The following is a 17946-nucleotide window of genomic DNA, read 5'->3' as shown; positions in this document are numbered from 1 at the left end:
TGTTCTTCATTATACAAATACCTTTTTTGGCAAAGTGGAGATGCTGGAAATGTTTTTGCCCACGCTACAGGTATATTGGTCCGCTAATACTAGTAAAGGCCCAGTGCACTACTTTTGATTATTTAACCCTCACAATGGTGGAAAAAGTAGTCAATTGTCATACTTGAGTAAAAGTAAAGATGCCTTAATAGAAAATGACTCAAGTGAAAGTTACCCAGTAAAATACTATTTGAGTCTAAGTATTTGGTGTTAAATATACTTATGTATCAAAAGTAAATGGAATTGCTTAAATGTACTTAAGTATCTCAAAAGAAAAAGTATAAATGACTTAAAATTCCTTATATTAAGTAAACCAGATGGCCGAATTTGTTATTTTTTTTATTGACGGATAGCCAGGGGCACCCCAACACTCAGACATCATTTACAAACAAAGCATTTGTGTTTAGTGAGTCCACCAGATCAGAGGCAGTAGGGATGAGCAGGGATGTTCTCTTGATAAGTGTGTGTGAATTGGACCATTTTCCTGTCAAAATGTAACAAGTACTTTTGGGTGTCAGAGAAAATGGAAGGAGTAAAAAGTACATTATTTTCTTTACGAATGTAGTGAAGTAAAAGTTGCCAAAAATAATCAGTGCAGGGGAAGAGTGCGGCAGATGCTCACATGGACGGGCATGCCGCTGCTCCTCTCTACGGCGGGGCATGTCTTTTGATGAACTATTATCGGGCAAGTCTGAGACATAACTACAAGACTGCCCAGAACGCTGTTTAGGAGCCTGATGATCGCTGATCTCCTGGGGGGGGGGGGGGTTCTGCTCTAGGCTAATGTTACTCATGACTATGACATGTCGTTCTGTTCTTTTTTTGTTTTGTTAAGCGTTAGATGTGAAACACAAGTATGCCTAGTAGGCTAAGTCTACTGTTTTTTTTTTATAGTCCTGTTTGTTATTCTAAGATGATCATTGTGTCTGTGATCTGTTAGGAGTATACCTTTTTTGAAGATCTAAAGAATGTCTCTCTTCCTGCTACCCTTCTAGAACATGCCCAATGTCAGGGACCATGATGCATCAGTCTACCTCCGTCTCCAAGGTGACGCCCTCTCCGTGGGGGGTTACGAACAGAACCCTGTCTTCTGGGACAAGGTATCGTGCGTGTGTTTTCACTGTGTTGACATACTGTGAACGGGATGTCATTGTGTTTGTGACACAGGAGGTTGGTGGCACCTTCATTGGGGGGAACGGGTTTGTAAGGATGACTGGAGCAGAATGGGTGGAATGGTATCAAACACATGGTTACCAGGTGTTTGATGCCATTCCATTTGCTCCGTTACAGCCATTTATTATGTGCCGTCCTCCCCTCAGCAGCCTCCTGTAGTTTGTGTGTATTGGTTTGTATGGTACTTGGTGTTGTAAACTATACGGGTGCTTGTGTGAGTGAGTGATTGTGTATACAGTATTTGACCTCTTATCTGTGAGAATCTTTGTTTGTGCGGGTGTCCATGTGCGTTTGCTTGTATTGTGCGCGCACGTGCGTTGCGAGGTGCAGTGAAGCTTGCAGAGAGGCATGCTGCTTGTCTATGTCTCACTTTCACAGGCCAGTTAATTGCATGCTCTGTTCCTCTGGCGTGTCAGTGGATTGTTGTATCCGCTCCCTACTCACACAGCCTGAGGAGAAGATCCAGCAGGATGTACACAGATAAGCACACACACACTCATTACTTCACCAGCCGCTGAGTGTCTGTGGCTACCTCTCCCTTTTACTGCACTCTCATTCTCTCTCGCTCGCTCACTTTTAGCTAGGGGGTACGCAGCCTTGTGAGGTTACAACAGGACACAGATTGAGATCTGAGTGTTTGTGTTGGTCTAGCTGGAGTGTGTCGTGTTCTGTCGGTGCGCACTGGCTCCGACTGACTCAATGTCAACACGCCCTCCTCACTCCTCTCTGTGGAGCACGCTCAGTTGGTGTGGTCCTGTTCAGTCTGGAGGTACCGTACTAAATGTGCTTTGGTCACACACACCAGCCAAAATGACCTCTGACCCCCCAACTCCGAAGCAGAGAGACCACATCACACAAGCCCGTTTAACATTCACATCCAGCCAAACGATTTAACAGCGCTAAATTACCTAACGCCTCAACCGGATAAAGGAACGTTTTTGTCCTTTCCGCTCTGTCAGCACAAGCTTTCAAGAGTTGGATACGAAGTGAGAAAATTAAAATGCATTTAGTACAGAGAGAGAAGCTGGGTTTGTGGATCGATATGTTAGAGAAGTTTAAGAGAAGTTGAAAGTTTAATCTGGTGTTGTGAGCTCCCTAGGGGCCAGGCCTCGACTGGTAATGAGGGGCTGTTGTGACGGAAAATCACTGTGTGTGCGTACGTGCATTCTTGCGGGAAAAGGTCACAGTTACTTGGCTGGCCCTGCAGCCTCCAACTTTTTTTTTTCTTTAAATCTTGATCCCTGTCTTTCTTCTCTTTACAGCATCAGTTTAAACACTGTGGCATATTCACACTGTTTCATGTGTTCAGCATTTCCTTGCTGAGTGGTCTGCATCATCTCTCGCTCTCTGTCTGTTTGTGTGACATTTGAAAGATGGGTTGAACGGTGTTTGTGTGTGCTTCCATAACTGTTCACCTATGTGTACTAAATGTTTGCGAAAGCAGTGTCTTTTGAAGATGGCATAAATGCAGCACAGCATTGTTGTGTCCTTGGTTGGGTTGTGTCCTTGGTTGGGTTGTGTCCTTGGTTGGCTTGTGTCCTTGGTTGGGTTGTGTCCTTGGTTGGCTTGTGTCCTTGGTTGGGTTGTTGTGTCCTTGGTTGGGTTGTTGTGTCCTTGGTTGGGTGGTTGTGTCCTTGGTTGGTTGGGTTGTGTCCTTGGTTGGTTGGGTTGTGTCCTTGGTTGGTTGGGTTGTGTCCTTGGTTGGTTGGGTTGTGTCCTTGGTTGGTTGGGTTGTGTCCTTGGTTGGCTTGTTGTGTCCTTGGTTGGGTGGTTGTGTCCTTGGTTGGGTGGTTGTGTCCTTGGTTGGGTGGTTGTGTCCTTGGTTGGGTGGTTGTCTCCTTGGTTGGGTGGTTGTGTCCTTGGTTGGGTGGTTGTGTCCTTGGTTGGGTGGTTGTGTCCTTGGTTGGGTGGTTGTGTCCTTGGTTGGGTTGTTGTGTCCTTGGTTGGGTTGTGTCCTTGGTTGCGTTAACACTGGTGGGGTTGTTGTGTCCTTGGTTGGGTTGTTGGTGTCCTTGGTTGGGTTGTTGTTGTCCTTGGTTGGGTTGTTGTTGTCCTTGGTTGGGTTGTTGTTGTCCTTGGTTGCGTTAACACTGGTTGGGTTGTTGTCCTTGTTATCAACCTTCTCCCAGCTGCCCACTGCACTGATGCTAGGAAACACTGTCACCACCGATAAATCTACGATCATTTAAATAAGCATTTTTCAACAACTGGCCATGCTTTCCACCTGGTTACCCCTACCCCGGCCAACAGCTCTGCACCCCCCTGCAGCAACTTGCCCAAGCCCCCCTCCCCGCTTCTCCTTCACCCAAATCCAGTCAGCTGATGTTCTGAAAGAGCTGCAACATCTGGATCTCTACAAATCAGCTGGGCTAGACAATCTGGACCCTCTCTTTCTAAAATGATCTGCCGAAATTGTTGCAACCCCTATTACTAGTCTGTTCAACAGTCTTTTGTATCGTCTGAGATCCCTAAAGATTGGAAAGCTGCCGCGGTCATCCTCTTCAAAGGGGGAGACACTCTAGACCCAAACTGTTATAGACCTATATCCATCCTGCCCTGCCTTTCTACAATATTCGAAAGCCAAGTTAACGAACAGATCACCAACCATTTCGAATCCCACCGTACCTTCTCCACTATGCAATCTGGTTTCCGAGCTGGTCAGGGGGGTACCTCAGCCGTGCTCAAGGTCCTAAATGATATCCTAACCGCCATCGATAAAAGACAGTACTGTGCAGCCGTCTTCATCGACCTGGCCAAGGCTTTTGACTCTGTCAATCACCGCATTCTTATTGGCAGACTCAATAGCCTTGGTTTCTCAAATGACTGCCTCGCCTGGTTCACCAACTACTTCTCAGAGTTCAGTGTGTCAAATCAGAGGGCCTGTTGTCCGGACCTCTGGCAGTCTTTATGGGGGTGCCACAGGGTTAAATTCTCGGGCCGACTCTTTTCTCTGTATACATCAATGATGTCGCTTTTGCTGCTGGTGATTCTCTGATCCACCTCTAAGCAGGCGACACCATTCTGTATACATCTGGCCCTTCTTTGGACACTGTGTTAACAAACTTCCAAATGAGCTTCAATGCCATACAACACTCATTCCGTGGCCTCCAACTGCTTTTAAATGCTAGTTAAACTAAATGCATGCTCTTCAACTGATTGCTGCCCGCACCCACCCGCCTGACTAGCATCACTACTCTGGACGGTTCTGACTTAGAATATGTGGACAAATACAAATACCTAGGTGTCTGGTTAGACTGTAAACTCTCCTTCCAGACTCATATTAAACATCTCCAATCCAAAATAAATCTAGAAATCGGCTTCCTATTTTGCAACAAAGCCTCCTTCACTCATGCTTCCAAACATACCCTCATAAACTGTCTATTCTTACCGATCCTTGACTTTGGCGATGTCATTTACAAAATAGCCTCCAACACTCTACTCAGCAAATTGGATGCAGTCTTTCACAGTGCCATCCGTTTTGTCACCAAAGCCCCATATACTACCCACCACTGCGACCTGTATGCTCTCGTTGGCTGGCCCTCGCTACATATTCGTCGCCAAACCCAATGGCTCCAGATCATCTATAAGTCTTTGCTAGATAAAGCCCCGCCTTATCTCAGCTCACTGGTCACCATATCAACACCCACCCATAGCATGCGCTCCAGCAGGTATATCTCACTGGTCATCCCCAAAGCCAACACCTTATTGTCCGCCTTTCCTTCCAGTTCTCTTCTGCCAATGACTGGAAAGAATTGCAAAAATCACTGAAGCTGGAGACTTATATCGCCCTCTCTAACTTTTAAGTATCAGCTGTCAGAGCAGCTTACCGATCACTGTACCTGTACACAGCCAAACTGTAAATAGCCCACCCAACTACCTCATCCCCATATTGTTATTTATATTTTTGCTCTTTTGCACCCCAGTATCTCTACTTGCACATCATCATCTGCACATCTATCACTCTAGTGTTAATGCTAAATTGTAACTCTGTGTTTTGTCGCACTGCTTTGCTTTATCTTGGCCAGGTCGCAGTTGTAAATGAGAACTTGTTCTCAACTGACCTACCTGGTTAAATAAAGGTGAAATAAATAAATAAACACTAGTGGGGTTGTTGTGTCCTTGTTTGGGCTGTTGTTGTGTCCTCGGTTGAGTTGTTGTTGTGTCCTCGGTTGGGCTGTTGTTGTGTCCTCGGTTGAGTTGTTGTTGTGTCCTCGGTTGGGCTGTTGTTGTGTCCTCGGTTGGGCTGTTGTTGTGTCCTCGGTTGAGTTGTTGTTGTGTCCTCGGTTGGGCTGTTGTTGTGTCCTCGGTTGGGTTGTTGTTGTGTCCTCGGTTGAGTTGTTGTTGTGTCCTCGGTTGAGTTGTTGTTGTGTCCTCGGTTGAGTTGTTGTTGTGTCCTCGGTTAGGCTGTTGTTGTGTCCTCGGTTGGGCTGTTGTGTGTCGTTTTGTTGCAGGTAGTGCTGAACGATTTAGTGCTTTTTGAAGTTGGTTCGGTTTATGTACAATAGTCACGGTTTTCAATTTGTATTAATATTTTTTATAAATGCATTGTTTGTTGAATGCTTTAACAACACAGAATAAAACAATAAATAAAAGCCAGATGATGGTGACTGACCACTACAGCTAATCACTAATTAACCTCCATGCTTCAAAGAGAAACGATTCATTGAGCTCACAGAAGAAAATAAATAACTAAATGGAATTCCAAAAATTTCAACCGATGTCAGTCAATTAGTTGTTTAAAATAACCTAAATGTTGGCTAATCTCTCAGCACTAGTTGCAGGTGTTAGCTTCTTATTTCTGAGAGTAAATAACCCACGGACACTAGAGAAGCTTTAACCAAGTTTAATTCTTCCCAGCGGTTCTGTACAGCTGTAATCGGACAGCAAAACTTTTCTCCCATCACAGATATATATCCCACTTAAGACACTCCTCCTTCTCTCCAATCCTCCTTCTCTCCAATCTTTATTACTCCCTTCAGGGGATCTGACCTGACCTCCTGACCTCAACCCCTCCTTCACCTAGTCCACAGATGTCCATCTGCCTCCCCTAAAGCAATCCTGTGATCTCCTCCCGTACACCCAGCACATTCCACAGCCACTCGGTCTTTCTACAGATCTCACTCCTTAATATGCTATGCGTCTGACCTATCATGTCTTTAATATCTCAATGTTCAAAATGTCGAATCCAACACAGGTGTCTGATAAGTTTTGGTTGAGTAAAAACTGTTTTGGTTGTTGTCCTTGTGTTGCAGGTGTCTGATAAGTTTGCTTTCAGCCTGTTTGACCTGGACTGGGATGTGTTCATGCAGCACATAGAGGGAGCTATCAACAGAGTCCCTGCTTTGGAGCAGACTGGCATCAAATCCACTGTCTGTGGACCAGGTATGGCTATACAATACACACACCCACTATGGTTCCCACTCCCATAATAACTCCCTCGGTCAGTCATTTCCAGTGCCTTCAGAAAGTATTCACAACCCTTGACTTTTACCACATTTTGTCGTGTTACAGCCTGAATTTTTAATGGGTTAAATTGAGATTTTGGCACTGCCTACTCACAAAACCCCACAATGTCAAAGCGGAATTATGCTTTTAGGAATTTTTACACATTAATAAAACATGAAATGTCTTGAGTCAATAAGTATTCAACCCCTTTGTTATGGCAAGCCTACATACAAAAAAAAAATATATATATATATATATTTTTTTAAAGACAAAAAATGTATGGAATGTATGCATTCACTACTGTAAGTCGCTCTGGATAAGAGCGTCTGCTAAATGACTAAAATGTAAATCAGTTCAATGTTAAATGACTAAAATGTAATTGTAAATAAGTTCAGAAGTCACATCAGTTTCATGGACTCACTCTGTGTTCAATAATGGTGTTTAATAAGATGATTTTGGAATGACTACCTCATCTCTGTGCCCCAGACATATTGTACAATTATCTGTAAGGTCCCTTAGTCGAGCAGTGAATTTAAAACACAGATTCAACCACAAAGACCAGGGAGTTTTCCAATGCCTCACAAAGAAGGGCATCTATTGGTTGATGATGATGATAATATAGCAGACACTGAATATCCCTTTGAGCATGGTGTCGTGTCTTTGGCATCATTAAAGTGAAGACTGTTATTTTATCAAATCAATTCTCTGTAATTACTATTATATGATTAAACTAATCATGCAAATGTAATTAACTAGGAAGTCAGGGTACCAAGGGAAATCTTCAGATTACAAAGTTATAATTTTCCTAATATAACTTTAAGATATTTTAATATCTGATCAATTAGTCTTCTAATTGATGAATTATTCTTTACCTCACGTTAGTCTCATTCCAAACGTCGTAAATTGTTGGTTATCTGCACGAACCCAGCCTTTTACTATGAATCATCCATACATCAATTGTCTTAATCATTTATTTACTAACTGACTAAATAATCACAGAAATGCATAAACAAACAACACCGTAAATATGGTTACAAGGAAATAATAGGGGAGGTTCCCTAGTGGGCTAAGCCGATATGACGGCTTGGTGGACAAAGGGCAGTGGGTGTGGACTGAGAATGGCGGGAAAGACAAAATGAGTCACTACACAGTTGATAATTATATTAATTGAAATGCTAATCCTTTGCACATAGATGTTTCGGCGGTTGTCTGTCTTCGCATCCCAGGTTCACAATTTCTAGCTGCAGACTAATAGTTAGTATCTAAGATTTGCTCTTATTCTGTAGGGATGGATAGTCTCAGAGTTTAACCATTTCCCGCCGTCTAGCCAATGCTCCACGTGGTATGGTTAGGAATTCAACAACCATTACAACCTCCGCTTATACTGAGGTTTTTGTGGTCTGAACTCAACCTGCGCCCCCTTGGTGTCCATTGAGGTACGCGTGGTCTGAAGAGGATTTCTTCAGGAGGGGGTTTTATTCGTAATTTATGACCTGAGATAACAGAACCTGGGTGTAGGAGGGAGAGAGGGGGAAGCCACTAGCTATATTGTCATGACAATGGTGAAGTTATTAATTACACTTTGGTTGGTGTATCAATGCATCCAGTCTCAGACCAGGACTCTCAGACCACTACAAAGATACAGGTGTCCTTCCTAACTCAGTTGCCGGAGAGGAAGAAAACCGCTCAGGGATTTCACTGTAAAACAGACACTGGGAGACAAATTCACCTGTCAGCAGGACAATAACCTAAAACACAAGGCCAAATACAGTTCATTCTAAAAGTGTTCAGACCCCTTCACTTTTCCACATTTTGTTACATTACAGCCATTTTCTAAAGTGGATTTAAATAAATTATTTTCCTCATCAATCTACACACAATACCACATAATGACAAAGTGAAAACAGGTTTTTAGAAATGTTTTCATATAAAAAAAACAAAAAAAAACAAGTACCTTATTTACATAAGTATTCAGACCCTTCGCTATGAGACTCGAAATTGAGCTCCGATGCATGCTGTTTACTTTGATCATCCTTGATGTTTCTACAACTTGATTGGAGTCCACCTGTGGTGAATTCAATTGATTGTACATGATTTGGAAAGGCACACACCTGTCTGTATAAGGTCACACAGTTGACAGTGCATGTCAGAGCAAAAACCAAGCCATGAGGTTGAAGGAATTGTCCGTAGAGCTCCTAGACAGGATTGTGTCGAGGCACAGATCTGGGGAAGGGTACCAAAAAGTGTCTGCAGCATTGAAGGCCCCCAAGAACACAGTGGCCCCCATTTTTAAATGGAAGAGGTTTGGAACCACCAAGACTTCCTAGAGCTGGCTGCCTGGCCAAACTGTGCAATCGGGGGAGAAGGGCCTTGGCCAGGGAGGTTGCCAAGAACCCGATGGTCACTCTGACAGAGCTCCAGAGTTCCTCTGTGGAGATGGGAGAAACTTCCAGAAGGACAAGAAACTCTGCAGCACTTCACCAATCAGGCCTTTATGGTAGAGTGGCCAGACGGAAGCCTCTTATCAGTAAATGGCACATGACAGCCCCCATGGAGTTAGCCAAAAGGCACCTAAAGGACTCTCAGACCATGAGAAACAAGATTCTCTGGTCTGATGAAACCAAGATTGAACTCTTTGGCCTGAATGCCAAGTGTCACATCTGGAAGAAACCAGGTACCACTCATCACCTGGCCAATACCATCCATACGGTGAAGCATGGTGGTGGCAGCATCATGCTGTTGGGATATTTTTCAGCGGCAGGTACTGGGAGACTAGTCAGGATCGAGGAAAAGGTGAACGGAGCAAAGTACAGAGAGATCTTTGATGAAAAGCCGCTCCAGAGCGCTCAGGTCATCATACTGGGTGGGGCAAAGTTCACCTTCCAACAGGACAACGACCCTAAGCACACAGCCAAGACAACACAGGAGTGGTTTTGGGACAAGTCTCTGAATATCCTTGAGAGGCCCAGCCAGAGCCCAGACTGGAACCTAATCAACCATCTCTGGAGAGACCTGAAAATAGCTGTGCAGCGACGCTCCCCATCCAACCTGACGGAGCTTGAGAGGTTCTGCAGAGAAGAATGGGAGAAACTCCCCAAACACAGGTGTGCCAAGCTTGTAGCGTCATACCCAAAAAGATTGGAGGCTGTAATTGCTGCCAAAGGTGCTTCAACAAAGTACTGAGTAAAGGGTCTGAATTCTTATGTAAAGGTTATATTTCCGTTTTTTATTTTTAATACATTTGCAAAAAATGATTATGGGGTGTTGTCTAGATTGATGAAGGGGGGGTAACAATTTAATCAATTTTAGAAGAAGGCTGTAACATAACAGAATGTGGAAAAAGTGAAGGGGTTTAAATACTTTCCGAATGCACTGTATACACTGGAGTTACTTACCAAGACGACATTGAATGTTCCTGAGTGGCCTAGTTAAAGTTTTGACTAAAATCAGCTTGAAAATCTATGGCAGACTTGAAAATAGCTATCTAGCAATAACAACCAAATTGGCAGAGCTTGATAGATTAAAAAAATAATAATGTGCAAATGTTTTACAATCCAGGTGTGCAAAGCTCTTAGACTTACCCATAAAGACTCACAGCTTTAATCACTGCAAAGGTGATTATAATATGTATTTTCTCAGGGATGTGAACAATTATGTAAACAAGATTTCTGCATTTCATTTTCAATAAATTTGAACAAAAACTACAATTGAATACATTTAATTCAGGCTGTAACACAACAAAATGTGCATTTCTGAAGGCACTGTATTAAAATTAAGACGCTCCTAAAAGACAATTCTTTGCTGTACAACATTCTTTCACACACAATTACAAACACTAACAGACATCAATACTCATTTAATATATAGTCCTCCACAGACATAAAGATATTTTCCACATCTCTCTATCATTTAATCCCCCCTCTACAGTTTTTATGATTTGTCTGTGTCCATCCATTCTGTGCTGTGGCAGCTAACCCCAATAGTCCTTCTCTGTCATATTTGTATTCCTCATCTCTGTGGCCTCTCATTTGGATCAGTGTTGAACTTTTACCATAGTCTGGTGACTTGGGGCAAACTGTATCTGATCGAGGTCGGTTTCTCTGGGACTGGAGGATATCACTGGTCAAGGCCCGTTTCCTGTGAGAGGCTCGAGTCCATGGACTCTGTGACTCCAGGGATTACTGTCTGATATGAGAGCTGACAGGTGTGAAACGTTGTGACTTTCTCTCTTGGGAAGAGAGGTGACAGACTGGTAAGAGACTGACCGTCTGGTGGTCTCACACTAGTGGTAGGTAGTCTCTGGGGCATGCACACTCACACTTAAGTCCCGTGTTGTCTGGATGGTCTGTCTGCTTGTCTCTCGCGCGCTCTGTCTCTCTTTCGCTCCATCCTTCTGTATTTCTGTCAGTGGTTGGATTTAATTGATGGTGACCAGTGTTTAATTAGCGTCTGTTAGAATCATGCTGGTTCGTTAACTTTCGTCTGTCTGGTCCTGACTCACTGGAAATGGACATGATGAGAGGATGCTAGCAGATACCCATAGACTTCGTCATTGCGCTAATGCTAGTTAGCATTGGTTTTGCAAAACGACCTCAATTCCTTTGTACTGGACACAGAGACATAGAAATGGTATCCACGAGTTCATCTGACTCTGGGGAAGTAGTTAAAGGGCCTCTGTCAAAATCCCGAAGTATCCCTTTAAATGTTTTTAACGTTTAAACATTCACTCCCCTAGTGCACGTCTGTATTCACGTGCACGCCTTGTGGACCTCTGCCTTTCTAGACTAGACAACTGATGAGTTTGTGTGCGTGCGCCCATAAATACGCTTGTGTGTAGTACGCGTGCGTTTTTTACAAACCTCCTAATGTATGTCCAAAATACAAATGTATGTTATGTTTTTAAGACGGCATGGCTGCTAACTCCCCAGTGAGAGGGTTGGTATCTCACCACTACAAAACAAACACAAGCCTGTTATTTCAGTGTGTTTTTGTTTCTTAGTGGCGAATGAATGCCTTATAGGAACTTACATGTCTCCCTAGAGAGGCCAGTGTAGATGTGAGCGACGCCTACCTCCAGACTTGATTTTACAACCAGCACATGTTTAATTTTGTATTAAGGGTCCATGTGAAATCTGACCTCGTGGGAAGACCAAAAAGGACTAGTAGAGCAGTGAGTGGCAAAGTCACTGATTGGTAAGGTACCTTAGTTTGTGGAGCTGTGTATAAGCAGCGACGCTATTCTGCCTTGTTCTGTTCTGTTCTGTGAGACTCCCTACTTAGCCTTCCCCGTAGCTCAGTTGGTAGAGCATGGTGTTTGCAACACCAGGGTTGTGGGTTCGATTCCCACGGGGGGCCAAGTACAAAAAGAAGAAAAAAAAAATTGTATGAAATGAAAATGAAATGTATGCATTCACTACTGTAAGTCGCTCTGGATAAGAGCGTCTGCTAAATGACTAAAATGTAAAAATGTAAAATGTACTTATTGGAGAGGAGAGCTCTGGGCGCTCTCGTACTTCATTACTTATCCCTCGTGTGTAATAATGGCAAAGGTGTGTTCAGATCTCCCGTCTGCCGCCCCTCTCTCTTTCCTTACCCTCTTAATGTTCTCTCTCCCTCACTCTCACTTTGGATTTGATCCCTCACTCACGTGGTAAGATGGAGGTCATAGTAGAGTAGGGTTTGGCTCAACTAGCTGAGTGGAGAAGACATGTTTGGGGGTGGTAATACTTCATTGTAATTCGATGGAAACATGCCTTGTCTTCCGCATTGTGACTGGATTAGACTCTAGTGGCGGTAGATATTCACACAGTGGTGGCCAGAGCCATACAGTACCAGTCAAAAGTTTGGACACACCTACTGTACTCATTCCAGGGTTTTTCTTTATTTTGATTATTTTCTACATTGTGGAATAATAGTGAGGACATAAAAACTATGAAATAACACATAGGGAATCATGTAGTAACCAAAAAAAAGTCAAAATATATTTGAAATTCTACAAAGTAGCCACCCTTTGCTTTCCACACTCTTCGCATTCTCTCAACCAGCTTCATGAGGTAGCCTGGAATGCATTTTAAATTAACAGGTGTGCCTTGTTAAAAGTCAATTTGTGAAATTTCTTTCCTCAACTTCTCTAGGGCCGGCGGGACGAAATCGTCCCACCTACGTAACAGCCAGTGGAATCCTGTGGTGCGTTATTCAAATACCTTAGAAATGCTATTACTTCAATTTCTCAAACATATGACTATTTTACACCATTTTAAAGACAAGACTCTCGTTAATCTAACCACACTGTCCGATTTCAAAAAGGCTTTACAACGAAAGCAAAACATTAGATTATGTCAGCAGAGTACCCAGCCAGAAATAATCAGACACCCATTTTTCAAGCTAGCATATAATGTCACAAAAACCCAGAAGACAGCTAAATGCAGCACTAACCTTTGATGATCTTCATCAGATGACACACCTAGGACATTATGTTATACAATACATGCATGTTTTGTTCAATCAAGTTCATAATTATATAAAAAAACAGCTTTTTACATTAGCATGTGACGTTCAGAACTAGCAAACTTCTGGTGAATTTACTAAATTACTCACGATAAACGTTCACAAAAAGCATAACAATTATTTTAAGAATTATACATACAGAACTCCTCTATGCACTCGATATGTCCGATTTTAAAATAGCTTTTCGGTGAAAGCACATTTTGCAATATTCTAAGTAGATAGCCCGGCATCACAGGGCTAGCTATTTAGACACCCAGCAAGTTTAGCACTCACCAAAGTCAGATTTACTATAAGAAAAATGTTATTACCTTTGGTGTTCTTCGTCAGAATGCACTCCCAGGACTTCTACTTCAATAACAAATGTTGGTTTGGTCCCAAATAATCCATTGTTATATCCAAATAGCGGCGTTTTGTTCGTGCGTTCAGGACACTATCCGAAAGGGTAAAGAAAGGTGACGAGCGTGGCGCATTTCGTGACAAAAAATGTCTAAATATTCCATTACCGTACTTCGAAGCATGTCAACCGCTGTTTAAAATCCATTTTTATGCCATTTTTCTCGTAAAAAAGCGATAATATTCCGACCGGGAATCTGCATTTAGGTAAATAGACGAAAGAAAATAAAGCATGGGGTCGACTCGGGCACGCGCCTAAGCCCATTGTCCTCTGATCGGCCACTTGCCAAAAGCGATAATGTGTTTCAGCCAGAGGCTGCCTCTATCATTCAGCTTTTTCCCGGGCTCTGAGAGCCTATGGGAGCCGTAGGAAGTGTCACGTTAGAGCAAAGATCCTCAGTCTTCAATAAAAAGAGCCAAGATGAACAACAACTTGTCAGACAGGCCACTTCCCATATAGAATCCTCTCAGGTTTTTGCCTGCCATATGAGTTCTGTTATACTCACAGACACCATTCAAACAGTTTTAGAAACTTTAGGGTGTTTTCTATCCAAAGCCAATAATTATATGCATATTCTAGTTACTGGGCAGGAGTAGTAACCAGATTAAATCGGGTACGTTTTTTATCCGGCCGTGTCAATACTGCCCCCTATCCCCAACAGGTTAATGCGTTTGAGCCAATCAGTTGTGTTGTGACAAGGTAGGCGTGGCATACAGAAGATGGCCCTATTTTGTAAAAGACCAAGTCCATATTTTGGCAAGAACAGATCAAATAAGCAAAGAGAAACGACAGTCCATCACTTTAAGACATGAAGGTCAGTCAATTGGAAAATTTCAAGAACTTTGAAAGTTTCTTCAAGTGCAGTCGCAAAAACCATCAAGCCCTATGATGAAACTGTCTGTGAGGACCGCCATAGGAAAGAAAGACCCAGAGTTACCTCTGCTGCAGAGGGTAAGTTCATTAGAGTTACCAGCTCCAGAAATTGCAGCTCAAATAAATGCTTCAGAGTTCAAGTAACAGACACCTCTCAACATCAACTATTCAGAGTAGACTGCGTGAATCAGGCATTCATGGTTGAATTGCTGCAAAGAAACCACTACTAAAGGACACCAATAAGAAGAAGAGACTTGCTTGGGCCAAGAAACATGCGCAATGGACATTTGACCGGTGGAAATCTGTCCTTTGGTCTGATGAGTCCAAATTTGAGATTTTTGGTTCCAACTACTGTCTTTGTGAGACGCAGAGTAGGTGAACGGATAAGCTCCTTATGTGTGGTTCCCACCGTGAAGCATGGAGGAGAAGGTGTGATGGTGCTTTGCTGGTAACACTGTCAGTGATTTATTTAGAATTCAAGACACACTTAACCAGCATGGCTATCACAGCATTCTGCAGTGATACGCCATCCCATTTGGTTTGCGCTCAGTGGGACGATAATTTGTTTTTCAACAGGACAATTACCCAACACACCTCTAGGCTGTGTAAGTGCTATTTGACCAAGAAGGAGAGTGATGGAGTGCTGCATCCGATGACCTGACCTCCACAATCACCCGACCTCAACCCAATTCAGATGGTTTGGGATGAGTTGGACCGCGGAGTGAAGGAAAAGCAGCCAACAAGTGCTCAGCATATGTGGGAACTCCTTCAATACTGTTGAAAAGCATTCCTCATGAAACAGGTTGAGAGAATGCCAAGAGTTTGCAAAGCTGTCATCAAGGCAAAGGATGGCTACTTTGAAGAAACTAAAATATATATTTTGATTATTTTATGCTTGACTGGTACTGTATATACATCTCTGTACTGTACATGGCACTGGTGGTGTTTCAGAATGGATGGAATGTTCCCTTAACACTACGTGTATCCTTTTACCCAGAATCATTCACAGCAGACCACAAGCCCCTGATGGGTGAGGCTCCAGAGGTCAGGGGATTCTTCCTGGGCTGTGGGTTCAACAGTGCAGGTGAGTGACTGTAATGTTATACATGCATACATACATACATACATACATACATACATACATACATACATACAAGATTAATCTATTTCCGTACAGTCCACGGAAATGTGTCTTTTTGCTTTTAACCCAAAACCCCAAGACATGGACAGACACAGGGGTTGGAGGCACATGGTCAGAGGGAGGAGTGGATGTTGGTGGGTGAATGGTGGTTATATGGGATGTACATGTCACGGATGTATGTTACAGCTGTTTAAACATTCATGGAACCACCATGTGCTTACCAGCACACGCCAAAACAGACTTACATTTCACTCTAAACTAACCTATAGTGAACCCAAACTACGTACACACACACACACACTCTCCATCAATGGGTATCTTAAGGCCGCTGTGGTTACAGTGGTGTGTAGAGACATAGGACAGAGGGCAGGGATGAGTGAGGAGAGGCCTGCCTCACTGCACCACACCGATAGGGGCTGTAACCCTCTCCACTCCCCACTGAGTCCAGAGAGACCAAACACACACACACACGGGAACTCCTGTCACACTTCATTAGTCCATCCCCCCCACACCCTCACATATCAGTGCATCATGGGAGGTTAAACGAACCCTGTTTATGGCAGATCAGCTACTTACACCACCAGCTACGTTCTCAGTGCTGCTGCCTGCTCTGTTCTGTTTCTCTCTCTCTCTCTTTCTCTGAGGTAATGCAAAAAATGTCATCACACACACACACACACACACACACACACACACACACACACACACACACACACACACACACACACACACAGTACCGCTCTGGCTGTGTCTGAATCATTTACACACTTAACACGTGTATGTGTCCCAAATGGCACTGTATTCCCTTTATAGTGCACTACTTTTGACCAGGGCTTTTAGGGAAATGGGTGCCATTTGGAACGCACAAATGGCCTTTTTGCCCGCTGGCTCAGCTGGGGTTTCATATATTTCCTATACAGCTCACTCACTCACACAATAGCCTTCCTTTTACCAGGAGCTTTTTAAAGAAGGGGGAATATGGAAGTGGGGAGGAGAAATAGACTGGCAGGGACAGAAATAGAGGGAGAGAACAAAAGAAAGAGCAGCGAGCGGTGTGAAAGACGCCGAACCCGGAGGCAGCAGACGACCGTGGCGTAGAGTGGTTCTAGTGCTCTGTCCTCCTAGCGTTGGGCTGATGTGGCTGTCCCTGAAAACGTCCCCAACGCTGGGTCACTCCTGCACCCATTACCCTCCATGTACCCCCCTCTGTTCTCCATTTTACCTTTCCCCACTCATTTTAAAAATGTTGTCATTTAGTAGACGCTTTTATCCAGAACGACTTACATGAGCAATTAGAGTTAAGTGCGTTGCTGAAAGGCACATTGACAGATATTTCACCCAGTCGGCTCAGGGATTTGAACCTGCGCTTAATCACTAGGCTATCTCCCCCTCTCTTCCCTGTGTCACCTTCCCCTTTCCCCTCCTTACCAGCTGTGGCCCAATCCCAAATCATCCCCTAAACCATGCACCCTCTGCACTGGTGGAGTTCAGGTGCAATCAATCTGGTAGTAGCTCCACATTGCCCTCTGATAGGCTGGTTTCCCCCATGTTGCTTATACCAATCCAATCCTCTGTGTTTTAGGGGATGATTTGGGATTGGGTCACTGTCTGTGTGTCCCCAAGGCCAGGTCACTAGTTCTGCACCCCCCCCCACCCCCATCCCCTTGTTTCTTTTTTTTATAGATGACCGCGATGAGTTTGGGTCAAAAATTCTGATTGGGTTTCACCTTCTCTCGTCTGCACTGATCTCTAATGACAAAGCATCATGATAGGACTTTTCTTTCCCCTGTCTGGCCTGTCTATGTAGATCAGTGCAGATGAAGGAAAGGAGATGAAGGAAGAGAAGTAGACTGGAGTAGACGGTAGATTACGCACCGAAATCGTTGCAGTTCCACTTCTCACGGTTGTGAGGGTGAAGCAAAACATCAGTCTAAACGTCAACAGTGAAGAGGCAACTCCGGGATGCTGGCCTTCTAGGCAGAGTTGCAAAGAAAAACCCATATCTCAGACTGGCCAATAAAAATAAATTATTAAGATAGGCAAAAGAATACAGACACTGGACAGAGGAACTCTGCCTAGAAGGCCAGCATCCCGTAGTCGCCACTTTACTGTTGACGTTGACGTGTTTTGCGGGTACTATTTAATGAAGCTGCCAGTTGAGGACTTGTGAGGCGTCTGTTTCTCAAACCGGACACTAATGTACTTGTCCTCTTGCTCAGTTGTGCACCGGGGCCTCCCACTCTTTCTATTCTGTTTACAGCCAGTTTGCGCTGTTCTGTGAAGGGAGAAGTACACAGCGTTGTACGAGCTCTTTAGTTTCTTGACAATTTCTTGCATCGAATAGCTTTAATTTCTCAGAACAAGAATAGACTGA

General features: G+C 43.7%; 1 protein-coding gene across 2 annotated transcripts in view; it reads left to right on the top strand.

The window, feature by feature from the left end:
- Positions 1-17946, top strand: part of sardh (sarcosine dehydrogenase) — an 89656-nt gene that overhangs the window by 23434 nt on the left and 48276 nt on the right. For both annotated transcript variants that reach the window (XM_014125682.3, XM_014125677.3), the window contains exons 8-10: positions 1035-1139; positions 6465-6594; positions 15429-15515. In XM_014125682.3, coding sequence (XP_013981157.1) covers positions 1035-1139; positions 6465-6594; positions 15429-15515 — 322 coding nt within the window. The remainder of the gene's footprint in view (positions 1-1034; positions 1140-6464; positions 6595-15428; positions 15516-17946) is intronic.

Source organism: Salmo salar, chromosome 01 (assembly GCF_965601325.2).
Source record: "Salmo salar chromosome 01, fSalSal1, whole genome shotgun sequence".
Lineage (NCBI taxonomy): Eukaryota > Metazoa > Chordata > Actinopteri > Salmoniformes > Salmonidae > Salmo > Salmo salar.
This window is presented reverse-complemented; position numbering and strand designations above follow the sequence as displayed.